This window comes from Saccopteryx bilineata, chromosome 2, assembly GCF_036850765.1.
Source record: "Saccopteryx bilineata isolate mSacBil1 chromosome 2, mSacBil1_pri_phased_curated, whole genome shotgun sequence".
Taxonomy (NCBI): domain Eukaryota; kingdom Metazoa; phylum Chordata; class Mammalia; order Chiroptera; family Emballonuridae; genus Saccopteryx; species Saccopteryx bilineata.
Genome location: NC_089491.1, coordinates 354847467 through 354859948, shown reverse-complemented (window position 1 = coordinate 354859948; position 12482 = coordinate 354847467). Strand labels below are relative to the sequence as shown.

General features: G+C 50.6%; 1 protein-coding gene across 1 annotated transcript; it reads right to left on the bottom strand.

Moving 5' to 3' along the window:
• Positions 1 to 41: 41 nt before the first annotated feature.
• Positions 42 to 12120, bottom strand: INCA1 (inhibitor of CDK, cyclin A1 interacting protein 1). Its single transcript, XM_066255335.1, has 7 exons — positions 12059 to 12120; positions 10164 to 10251; positions 2725 to 2838; positions 2449 to 2488; positions 1981 to 2174; positions 640 to 805; positions 42 to 405 (listed from the first exon to the last, which is right to left on the bottom strand). Exons 2-7 carry the CDS (start codon positions 10244 to 10246, stop codon positions 259 to 261), a joined length of 744 nt encoding a protein of 247 aa, XP_066111432.1. The 5' UTR covers positions 10247 to 10251; positions 12059 to 12120; the 3' UTR covers positions 42 to 258.
• Between the last annotated feature and the right edge of the window lie 362 nt (positions 12121 to 12482).

Genomic DNA, 12482 nt, shown 5'->3' with positions numbered 1-12482 from the left:
AACAGAGCAAAAAACACGGCCAGTAAGCGAGCCTTGGGGCGGCAACTGGCCTTGGGGAGCTCCTGGGAGAGGGGTGGGTTGAGATGGGAGACTCTGGGAGCAGTTAGTGCCTGGTGCAGAATGGAGGCGAAGCTGGGGGAGAGGCTAAGGAAAGGAAAATGCCTTCATGCCAGAAATAGGGGTGATTCCAGCGATGAGAAGGAGGCTTCAGTCCTTGAGGCAATGTTAGCATGTTGGATGGGCATAGACAGTTTTTCCTTACTCCTCAGACTGAAACTCTGTCCCCCAGGCACTGTAAAGGGGGTTCCTACTGGCTGTGACAGTGCTGTAGGGGGGTAGAGAGCTCAGCTGTCTGGACAGACAAGAACCTTCCTGAACCAGAGGACTCCAGGGAGACCAAAGCAGCTGTATAGATGAGAGAAATTGAAAAAAGAATGAAAGATTAGAAAAATACATCTCTCTCCAGATTTCCTAGTACCCAAACCCAGATACACCTAAGTCTCTGATTCTCACCTACTTTATTTTTCTTTCCCTCAAATCCAGCCATCCAACTTAACTCTTGCCTTCTTCTGTCTTCCCATGTGAGACCAGGCAACCACATCACCCTTCATTACCCACTAAGTTCTTCTCCAACCATACCTGGGCCCTGGCAGGAGGGAGAAAGTGGTCCTCTTCCTGTGGATAGGTTGCCCTCTCCTCTTCCAGATTAGATTGTTCAGTGGTGCTGGGGAATCTACAGCCTGCTTCACCAGGCACCAGGGGCTCAGATGCAGCCCTAGAGCTGTGCCTCTGTGCCTTCTTTAGTCTGTGGAAATCTTAGGTTTAGGAAAGAGCACCTGGAGGCCAGGCCTCCCATTTCTCCATTCATCTCCCTTCCCTAAAATACTTCCTTCTGGGGCTTGTCCAGTGGTGGCACAGTGGATAGAGCATTGACCTGAGACAGGTCCCAGGTTTGAAACCCTGAGGTAGCCAGCTTGAGCATCGGCTTATCTGGCTTGAGCACAGGCTTGCCAGCTTGAGCGTGGGATCATGATCCCATGGTTGCTGGCTTAAGCCAAAGGTCACTGGCTTGAGGAGGGGGTCACTGGCTCAGCTGGAGTCCTCCACTCAAGGCATGTATGAGAAGCAATCAGTGAACTTAAGTGCTGCAACTATGAGTTGATGCTTCTCATCTCCTTTCCTGTCTGTCTCTCTCTGTCTCAAAACAAAAAAACCTTCCTGCTGGGACCCAAGGTCCTTGTCATTTGATTTCCAATTCTCTACTCCCAACTTTCTGCTCCCCCACACTGAAGTATTTTTTGTTCAAGAATACATAAGTGACCTCTATCTAGCTCTCCATCATTCTCCAGTTCTCTGGAGTGCTTTCCTGTCTTTGTGGTCCAGTTTCCACTTCTTGCAGCTGATGTGGCTCATCATCCCTTAGTTCCGTCCTTTTCACATTATGGAAATTCTGCTCCAATACTACCAAGTTCATGATTCATTTCCAAACAACCTCTAATCCCTTTAAAACTCTCCACCCCGGCCCTCGCCAGTTTGCTCAGTGGTAGAGCATCGGCCTGGCATATGGAAGTCCCGGGTTCGATTCCCGGTCAGGGTACACAGGAGAAGCGACCATCTGCTTCTCCACCCCCCCCTCTCCTTCCTCTCTGTCTCTCTCTTCTCCTCCCGCAGCCAAGGCTCCATTGAAGCAAAAGATGGCCCGGGCGCTGGGGATGGCTCCTTGGCCTCTGCCCCAGGCGCTAGAGTGGCTCTGGTCGCGACAGAGCTATGCCCCGGATGGGCAGAGCATCGCCCCCAGGTGGGCGTGCCGGGTGGATCCGGTCGGGCGCATGCGGGAGTCTGTCTGATTGCCTCCCCGTTTCCAGCTTCAGAAAAATACAAAAAAAAAACCACACAAAAAAACTCTCCACCCCTTCCTTAGTTCAAATCATTCTGCCTCCAACCCTGCTTGGCTTCCAGAGACCTAATGTGTCTCCTTACTCATTGATGATTCTTTGTCGCCTCCTCAGATCTTCCAGGTGGTAAGTGACAGCCCTCACCCGGGCTGGGATGCCCCTAGGTCCCTGCTGCATTCCTGTGAAATATGGCCTCCTTCTCTTTCTTCTGCAAAGCATCTCAGGGGGTGGGAGCCCCTCAAGAGAATACACTCCAGATTGGGAACAATCAGTGGATCTCTGTGTAGAGAATGGAGAAAAGGAGATAGATGACAGAATGGGGGCTTTCAGGGGATTTTGGACTAAAATAGGGAGTCAAGGGTCTTGGGAAGCCCAGATCATGAAAACAGGTATGATAGGGAAAACACACTGACTGATTCATAGAAAGGAGGGCCTGTTTAGTGCTCAGGTTGGGGGACACTAGAGGGAAGCTGTAATAAGGAGAACTGTGGGTAGGATGGCAGTGGGTGCAATTTTAACCGAGAAGTATTGAAGGGCAGGAAGTTTGTCATACCAGCAGGGATGGGATGTACTGTTCTTCCATCCAGGTGGGTCTGTGAAGCACAAAAAGCGGGCTAAGTACACAGAGGACACCCCTATCCATGTTGTTTCTCTAATGACCTCTTCCAACCACCTATATAAATGGCATTAGAAGCTACAACATCCATCAGCCAGTGAGGCAGTTATCCCCAGACTGGTGCGTATGCTGTAAAGCTTTATGGTTGTTTAGAATTGTATAGCGTCACCTTCCCACCTTCAGTTAGTCCCCATTTTCACTATTTTTACCTACCTGGGCCTTTGACTAAGGTTGTCCCAGAAGGTGTCTCCATAATGCTGGGGCATCAGTCTGAGGCTCTGGGAAGGCAAGCTGGAGGGTAGAGATCGGCTGACCACCCTGGAACATCTGAGGTGAGGACAAAGTAGGCTCAGGTCTTGCTCTTTCCTTATAGATTCTACTCACCCCAAGGATTCAGAGACCCTGTCTTTCCATGAGGTCATCCAGTTGCCCAGGCTCCCTCAGGACATGTCCTAACCTAATCAATTTTAAAAATAGGCCCTGGCCGGTTGGCTCAGCGGTGGAGCATCGGCCTGGCGTGCGGGGGACCTGGGTTCGATTTCCAGCCAGGGCACATAGGAGAAGCGCCCATCTGCTTCTCCACCCCCCGTCCTTCCTCTCTGTCTCTCTCTTCCCCTCCCGCAGCCAAGGCTCCATTGGAGCAAAGATGTCCGGGGCGCTGGGGATGGCTCCTTGGCCTCTGCCCCAGGCGCTAGAGTGGCTCTGGTCGCAGCAGAGCGACACCCCGGAGGGGCAGAGCATCGCCCCCTGGTGGGCAGAGCATCGCCCCTGGTGGGCGTGCCGGGTGGATCCCGGTCGGGCGCATGCAGGAGTCTGTCTGTCTCTCCCCGTTTCCAGCTTCAGAAAAATACAAAAAAAAAAAAAAAAAAAAAGCCTCTGACTTGAAAGATTGGAGCTGGGATGAGGGTGGAGATTAGCAACTGTTTGAGCTTCAGATCTCACTGAATCTCAAGCTTCTACACCCCACAACCAGAGAACATCATACTTAGAAAGCAGGGCTGTTAAAGAGGAAGGCCCCAGCTACTTAGATGATGATAAACAGGTTCCTTTTGGTTAACACAAGGACCCAAGAGAGAAAAATCTCTGTTTATTCCTGCTTTGTCTTCCCTGTCTCAGAAAGACTAATATATTTGTAGGTAATGAGGGGCATGTGGAGAGCTGTTTGAGAACAGTGTTCATCACTTCCAAAGACTGTCACAGACTGAATGACTGTTCTCCTGCTCTCTAGAAGGCCTGAGCCATTTATCTTCTCTATCTCCATCTCTCCTCAGATGATCTTACCTAGGTCCATGACTTTTTTCCCTTTTTTCCCACCATGACTGTACCACCAATGCATTAATAACTCCCAAATCTAATTCCCAGTCCTGACTCCTCTCCTGGACTCCAGACTTGCAGGTTCAACTGCCCACTCAACTTCTTCCTAGCCTTCCCCATCTCACTGAAAGGCACCCCAAATGCCAAGTTGTTAGAGCCAGTACCCTGGTATGCCTCATATTCCCTCACCTTCTATATCCAATCTATCAGCACATCCTATTCAGTTCTACATCTAAAATATACCCAAATTTGACCATTCCTCATCATTTCCACTCCCACCAATGTATTCTAGCTCATCTTTCCCTGCTTGGGCTTTTTTTATTCTTCTTTTTGAGAGTGCATCTATTAAAGTTGGGACAGTGAAACAAGGTTTAGGATAGAAGAAGCAACAGGAAAAAGCCGATGTGGGGCTGCTTTGGCTCACTGGAAAGTCAGAGAAAAGGGGGCCTTGGAGACAGATTCAGGGGGTTATCCTGGGATAAGCTGCTGCTGCCGCCCACTACTCCCCTAATTTCAAGATTCCAGGGGGCCCTTAGAGTTTAGGAAATGCATGCCTGTACGAGAAGAAAGCCATGGGTGTGCTCCCAGAAGGAAGAGGCACCTCCTGCCTGGACTACTGCAATGGCCTCCTCCTCTTCTTCTTGCTTCCACCAAACCCCTACAAACTATTCTTCACAGAGCAATGTGAGTAATCTTTTAAAAATTATCATGTAAGCCCTGGCCAGTTGGCTAAACAGTAGAGCGTCAGCCTGGTGTGTGGAAGTCCAGGGTTCGATCCCTGTACAGGACACACAGGAGAAGTGCCCATCTGCTTTTCCATACTTCCCCCTCTACTTTCTCTCTGTCTCTATCTTTTCCTCCCGCAGCCAAGGCTCCATTGGAGCAAAGTTGGCCCTGGCACTGAGGACGGCTCCATAGCCTCCACCTCAGGCACTAGAATGGCTCCCATCGAATGGGAGCAATGGCCCAGATGAGCAGAGCATCGCCCCCTGGTGGGCATTCTGGGTGGATCCCGGTCAGGTGCATGCAGGAGTTTGTCTGCCTCCCCGCTTCTCACTTCAGAAAAATGCAAAAAAATAAAAAATAAATAAAAATGATCGTGTAACCTGACCAGTGGTGACACAGTAGATAGAGTGTCTGCCTGGAATGTTTAGGTCCCAGGTTCTAAACGCTGAGGTTGCCAACTTGAGTGTGGGCTCATCCAGCTTGAGCGCGGGGTTGCCAGCTTGAGCACAGGATCATCAACATGATCCCAAGGTCACTGGCTTGAACTCAAAGGTTACTGGCTTGAAGCCCAAGGTCACTGATGTGAGCAAGGGGTCACTGGCTCAGATTGAGTAAAGGATCACTGGCTCAACTTGAGTCCTCTGGTCAAGGCACATATGAGAAACAACCAATGAACAACTAAAGTGATGCAACTGAGTTGGTGCTTCTCATCTTTTTCTCCCTTCCTGTCTGTCTGTCTCTCTCTCTCTCTGGAAAAAAAAAAGGTCATGTGAAATGATAAACAGTAGAGATTTACTTCAAAATAATCTGAGCAGCTGGAGGCTGAGTGTACAGATGAAAAGATTATCCATATAATGACAATTACCAAAACTGACTGAAAAAGGTGCACTGGGTTCATGATTACTACTTTCTCTACTTCTGTATTTGTTTAAAATTTTCCATAATAAGCATGTTGAAGAGGCCCTGGCTGGTTGGCTCAGTGGAAAGAGTGTTAGCCCAGCATACAGATGTCCCTGGTACGATCCCCAGTCAGGACACACATGAGAAGTGACCAGCTGCTTCTCTTCCCTTCCCTCTCCCTTTTCTCTCCTCTTCCCCTCTTGCAGCCAGTGGATTGATTGGTTCAAGCATCGGCCCTGGGCGCTGAGGATAGCTCAGTTGGTCCTAGTGTTGGCCTCAGGCCTTGAAGATACTTGGTTGCTTCAAGCATTGGCCTGCAGAAGAGGTTTCTGGGTTGTTGGGTGGATCCTGGTCAGGGTACATGTGGGAGTTTATCTCACAATATCCCCTCTTCTCACTTAAAAAAAAATGTCCCTGCCCCATTTGTTCAATGGTAGAGTGTTGGCCCAGTGTATGGATGTCCTGGGTTTGATCCCTGGTCACGGCACACAGGAGAAGCAACTATCTGCTTCTCTACCCTCCCCCTCTCCCTTCTCTCTATCTCTCTTCTGCTCCTGCAGCCATGGCTCTGTTGGAGAAAATTGGCCCTGGGTGCTGAGCATGGCTCCATGGCCTTGCCTCAGGTGCTAAAATAGCTCCATGCTGAGTGACAGAGCAACAGCCTTAGGTGAGCAAAGCATTGCCCCATAGGGGGTTTGCAGGGTGGATCCCAGTCAGAGTGTATGTGGGAGTCTGTCTTTCTGCCTCCCTGCTTTTCATGTAAGAAAACATAAAAAAAAAGTCTGCTCATGTCATTCTCTCTCTCTCTCTCTCTCTCTCTTTTGATAGAGACAGAAAGTCAGAGAGAAAGACAAACTGGGACAGACAGGAAGGGAGAGAGATGAGAAGCATCAATTCTTCATTGCAGCACCTTAGTTGTTCATTGATTGCTTTCTTGACGTGCCTTAATGGGGGTAAGGGAGCTACACAAGAGTGAGTGACCCCTTGCTCAAGCCAGAGACCTTGGGCTCAAGCAGTGACCATGTGGTCATGTCTGTGATCTCATGCTCAAGCCAGCGACTCTGTGCTCAAGCCGGTGAGCCTGTGCTCAAGTCAAATGGCCCGCCCTCAAGCTGGCAACCTCGGGTTTCAAACCTGGGTCCTCCGCATCCCAGTCTGACACTCTATCCACTGTGCCACCACCTGGTCAAGCTTGTGTAATTCTCTTGCTTACAAACTTCCACTGATTTCTACTGTCCTTAGAATAAAACCCAAACTCCTTTCAATGGCCTTTAAGTATTCTGCCTAACTATGTTATTTTTCTTGATCCCTAAATTTCAGTTACACTGAACTGCTTCTTGGTCTTAGAAGATACCAAGCCTGTTTCTTTCTTGGGGCTTTGTATTTTCTTTTTTCTTTCTTTCTTTCTTTTTTTTTTTTTTTTAAGATTTTACTTATTGATTTTAGAGAGAGAGAAATGGTGGAGGAGAGCAGGAAGCATCAACTTGTAGTAGTTACTTATCGTATGTGCCTTGACCAGGAGTTTCAAACAGGTGACCTCAGCATTCCAGGTCGATGCTTTATCCACTGCACCACCTTAGGTCAGACAGGGGTTTTTATTTTCTAAAATATAGAACACTTCATGAATTTGCGTTCCAATTTTAGTATATGTGCTGCTGAAGCGCACACTTTCTTGGGACTTTTTTTTTTTTTTTTTTTTTTCCATTTTTCTGAAGCTGGAAACAGGGAGAGACAGTCAGACAGACTCCCGCATGCGCCCGACCGGGATCCACCCGGCACGCCCACCAGGGGCGACGCTCTGCCCACCAGGGGGCGATGCTCTGCCCATCCTGGGCGTCGCCATATTGCGACCAGAGCCACTCTAGCGCCTGAGGCAGAGGCCACAGAGCCATCCCCAGCGCCCGGGCCATCTTTGCTCCAATGGAGCCTCGGCTGCGGGAGGGGAAGAGAGAGACAGAGAGGAAAGCGCGGCGGAGGGGTGGAGAAGCAAATGGGCGCTTCTCCTGTGTGCCCTGGCCGGGAATCGAACCCGGGTCCTCCGCACGCTAGGCCGATGCTCTACCGCTGAGCCAACCGGCCAGGGCCTTGGGACTTTTTAATACTTACTATTCCTTCTTCTCCCCTATTTCTTATCAGACTGACCTCTTCTCATTTTTCATATCTCAATTCAAATTTACCTCCCCTGAATAGTCTTCCACAATCACCCTATCTAAATTTATGTCTTCGTGACATTCTGCTTTTCCATTATATTGCACTCCTGTAATATTATTTTGAGAGAGAGGGAGAGGGAGAGAGATGAGAAGCATCAACTCATAGTTGCAGCGTTTTAGTTGTTCATTGATTGCTTCTCATATGTGCCTTGACCAGAGTGAAGGGGGGAGCTCCAGCTGAGCCAGTGATCCCTTGTTCAAGCCAGAGACCTTGGGCTCAAGTCAGCAACCTTGGACTTCAAGCCAGCAACCTTTGGGCTCAATCCAGCGACCCCGCACTCAAGCCAATGAGCCTGTGCTCAAGGTGGATGAGCCCATGCTCAAGCTGGTAACCTTGGGGTTTAGAACCTGGGATCTCAGCGTCCCAGGTTGAGGTTCTATCCACTGCATCACCACCAGTCAGGCAACTCCTGTTTTAATTTTTATATTTATTTATTTATTTTTGTATTTTTCTGAAGTGAAAAGCAGGGAGGCAGAGCCCTGGCCAGATAGCAAAATTGGTTAGAGCATTATCCCAAAGTGCAGAGGTTGCTGGTTCGATCCTGGTCAGGGCACATGCAGGAGCAGTACAATGTTCCTGTCTCTCTCTGTCTCTCTCTCTCTCCCTTCCTCTGTTGCTGAAATCAATATTTAAATTATTTATTTATTTATTTATTTATTTTTACAGAGACAGAGAGTGAGTCAGAGAGAGGGATAGAACAGGGACAGACAGACAGAAATGGAGAGAGATGAGAAGCATCAATCATTAGTTTTTCATTGCGCGTTGCAACACCTTAGTTGTTCATTGATTGCTTTCTCATATGTGCCTTGACTCGGGGGCTACAGCAGACCGAGTAACCCCTTGCTTGAGCCAGCAACCTTGGGTCCAAGCTGGTGAGCTTTGCTCAAACCAGATGAGTCTGCACTCAAGCTGGCGACCTCAGGGTCTCGAACCTGGGTCCTTCCGCATCCCAGTCCGACGCTCTATCCACTGCGCCACCTCCTGGTCAGGCTGAAATCAATATTTAAAAAAAGAAAAAAAAAAGCGGGAGGCAGAGAGACAGACTCTCGCATTTGCCCCACTGGGATCCACCCGGCATGCCCACCAGGGGGCGATGCTCTGCCTATCTGGGGCGTTGCTCTGTTGCAACCAGAGCCATTCTAGCACCTGAGGCAGAGGCCATGGAGTCATCCTCAGTGCCCAGGACAACTTTGCTCCAGTGGAGCCTTGGCTGCAGGAGGGGAAGAGAGAGACAGAGAGGAAGGAAAGGGGGAGGGGTGGAGAAGCAGATGGGCGCTTCTCTTGTGTGCCCTGGCCGGGAATCAAACCCGGGACTCCTGCACTCCAGGCCGATGCTCTACCACTGAGCCAACTGGCCAGGGCCCAAGGCCTATTTTATTTTTATTTATTTATTTTTAGATTTTATTTATACATTTTAGAGAGAGGAGACAGAGAGAGAAGGGAGGGAGGAGCAGAAAGCATCAACTCCCATATGTGCCTTGACCAGAGAAGCCCGGGGTTTTGAACCGGCGACCTCAGTGTTCCAGGTCGATGTTTTTACCCACTGCGCCACCGCAGGTCAGGCCTATTTTATTTTTTTATGGTACTTATCACTAGTTGAAATTATATTTATTTGCATATTCTGTCTCTTCCTGTAACGTAAGCTCTTTGAGCAGGACCCCGTCTTTCTTTTTCTTTTTCTTTTTTTTTTTTTAAATTTTTTTTTTTTTTTTTTTTTTTTTTCTGAAGCTGGAAACAGGGAGAGACAGTCAGACAGACTCCCGCATGCGCCCGACCGGGATCCACCCGGCACGCCCACCAGGGGCGACGCTCTGCCCACCAGGGGGCGATGCTCTGCCCATCCTGGGCGTCGCCATGTTGCGACCAGAGCCACTCTAGCGCCTGAGGCAGAGGCCACAGAGCCATCCCCAGCGCCCGGGCCATCTTTGCTCCAATGGAGCCTTGGCTGCGGGAGGGGAAGAGAGAGACAGAGAGGAAAGCGCGGCGGAGGGGTGGAGAAGCAAATGGGCGCTTCTCCTGTGTGCCCTGGCCGGGAATCGAACCCGGGTCCTCCGCACGCTAGGCCGACGCTCTACCGCTGAGCCAACCGGCCAGGGCCTCTTTTTCTTTTTTTAAAATGTTTTATTCTATTGATATTTTAGAGAGAGGGAGGGAGAGAGCAGAAGAGAGAGACAGGAACATCTGTTCTTGTATGTGCCCCGACCGGGGTTCGAACCGGCAACCTCTGCAATCTGGGTCAACGCTCCAACCAACCGAGCTATCTGGCCAGGGCAGGACCCCGTCTTTCTAATTGCTGAATCCCTGGTGCCTAATACAGTGCCTAGAGTAATACATACAGTGTTCAAAACCTATTTGTTGAATAAATTAATGAGCGACTAATTCCCTGAACCCAGGCATTGAGCTTCTCGTTCCTTATTTCCGACTCTTCTTAGGAATGAACCCAGGCATGTTATCTTTCCTCCATCCTGTCACCATTCTCCCACTGGGTGGGGATGACTCACTTGGCAAAAGGGATAAGGTTGCCTCCATCTTCGTGTACATGCACGACTGGACTGGGCTGGGTGGCTGGACTGAGCCTCTTCATTGGTGCTAGGAAGATAATTAAAAATGAATCACTCACTCAAGCAATGGCTCTAGGGATGAGACCAGTAGCAGATCTAGAGATTGGAAAGAAGACATATGGGTCGTCTTGAAAAAGGAAAGAGAGCATAAAAGGTATTTCTAATGCTGGACATTTCTATTAGTTGAATATACAGGTTGAAGATGAAGAGTCCAGGAAATGTGGATATTGTAGAAGTAAAGGAGAAAATTTTCTGGAGCCAAATGTATAGAGTAAGGAAAATTTACAGATGGCAGTAAAATGACTTAATTGGCACTATGCAATGATGAAATGAAAAAGGATAGCAGGTGGAAACTAGATAGGACAGAGGTATTTGTGGGTTGTGATACAGAATTGGTGGTTGGGGGCAGTTAGAGAATTGAGGGTTGGTAAAAAAAAAAAAAAACCCACACACACAACAGATATGAGGAATTAATGAAAGTTAAGTATGTACAGAGTAATCAGTTGATGACAGGGTAGAGGGGGGCACTTGGGAATATCTATAGGGAAAGGTGAGCAAAAGTCAGTCACAGAGCCAGAATTAGGGGAGGCCAAATACAACATGAAAACCTATTGGAGTGGGCAAAAAACAAACAAACGGTAAGAATGCTAGCTGGGAGAGTGCCTGTAGCAATCAAATAACAGAAAAGACCAACTGGAAACTTTATCCAAGGGCAACTGAGGATGGGATGAGAAAGTAGGTGAGGTTACAAAAAAAAAAAAAAAAAAAAAAAAAAAAAAAAAAAAAGGGCAGGCCCTGGCCCGTTGGCTCAGCGGTAGAGCGTTGGCCTGGCGTGCGGGGGACCCAGGTTTGATTCCCGGCCAGGGCACATAGGAGAAGCGCCCATTTGCTTCTCCACCCCCCCCCCCCCCTCTCCTCTCTGTCTCTCTCTTCCCCTCCCGCAGTGGAGGCTCCATTGGAGCAAAGATGGCCTGGGCGCTGGGGATGGCTCCTTGGCCTCTGCCCCAGGCGCTAGAATGGCTCTGGTCGCGGCAGAGCAACGCCCCCTGGAGGGCAGAGTGTCGCCCCTGGTGGGCGTGCCGGGTGGATCCCGGTCGGGTGCATGCAGGAGTCTGTCTGACTGTCTCTCCCCGTTTCCGGCTTCAGAAAAATACAAAAGGAAAAAAGAAAGAAAAAAAAAAAGCATAGGAGTATTTAAGGGCTGAGGTGGCAGATGGGATAGAGCCAGGCTGATAAGGCAGGGGGGGTCCAGACGGGATGTCCTGGGCCAGAGGGGTAGGCTGACCTCAGGGGGCTGTGAGGAACTGAGGCTTTCAGACTTCAGGTAGTTGGGTTTAAATGCGGAATCTAGATATGAGACAGGAGGGGGCTTAAGGAAGCTAGACGGAGCACTCAACAATTAACCTAACGGTAGTCAAGGCCTTGGAGGGTCTGAAAAGGCAGATGAGGACCTGAGGGGTCAGCTTGGGCTGGGGGCAGCGGGTGTGGGTGTGGCCCAGCCCGGAGCGAAGAGCAAGGCCTGAATGCCTGGCTTCACCTCAGGGGGCGAAGGGGAAGCTTGGCAGGTAGACTGCGGTGTGGCCAGCCCTTCCCGAGCAGCCAGGCCTGAGGACAAAATGGGGAATCTGAGGAAGGAATGTGGCTCCCAAGTGGAGGGCCCATGCCTAGGGGGACAGTTTGGGCTCTGTGGGGATCCGGGTGGCGTGGGCCTGGATCCGGCTGGCGTGGGCCTGAGGCAGCGGCCCGGGTCTGCCAGGACTGCCTAACTTGAGGGGCCAGGCAGGGACAGAGCGCCGGGTGGTTGTGTTGCCGCTGACCGAACTTGGCCACAGCACCTGAGGCAGCTGCGCGGCGAATTCTAGAACGCTGAGCCGGGCGGAGGAGACTAGCGAGCGAGGCGGTAACCTGACAGAGGGAGGAGACGACCCGTCTCGCGCGCCTGGGGCGGGGCCTGCGCGGAGCCACCTCCTGGGCGGGACAGGCGAGAGGCTCCGCCCCCTAAGCGCGCCTCCGAGGACGGCAACGTGCGCGGGCTCGGGTTCCCTGCAGGTTCTGTCCCCACCGTTCCGAGCTTGTCAGGCGCCAATGATCCTTCCCGAATCCTGGCAGCCAGCTCGCCCTTCTGCGCCCGCAACTTAGTTCCCCCGACCCTGCCCGGTGGGCCCTACAGTTCCAAAGGCATTGCCCCTTTAACAGTAGTGCAAGTCGCTCCCGGGCCCTTCCCGGGACGATGCGCGCCCCCGCCCGCCCGCCCGCGTG

Bases quoted from the DNA above. Each gene is read 5' to 3' on its own strand.
- INCA1 (XM_066255335.1), bottom strand. From the start codon at position 10,246: ATGAAGAGGCTCAGTCCAGCCACCCAGCCCAGTCCAGTCGTGCATGTA. The intron at 2,175-2,448 runs GTATGACAAACT...TTCTCTACACAG, and splicing joins AGTACATCCCATCCCTGCTG to AGATCCACTGATTGTTCCCA. The intron at 406-639 runs GTATGGTTGGAG...TCATCTATACAG, and splicing joins TCCCTCCTGCCAGGGCCCAG to CTGCTTTGGTCTCCCTGGAG.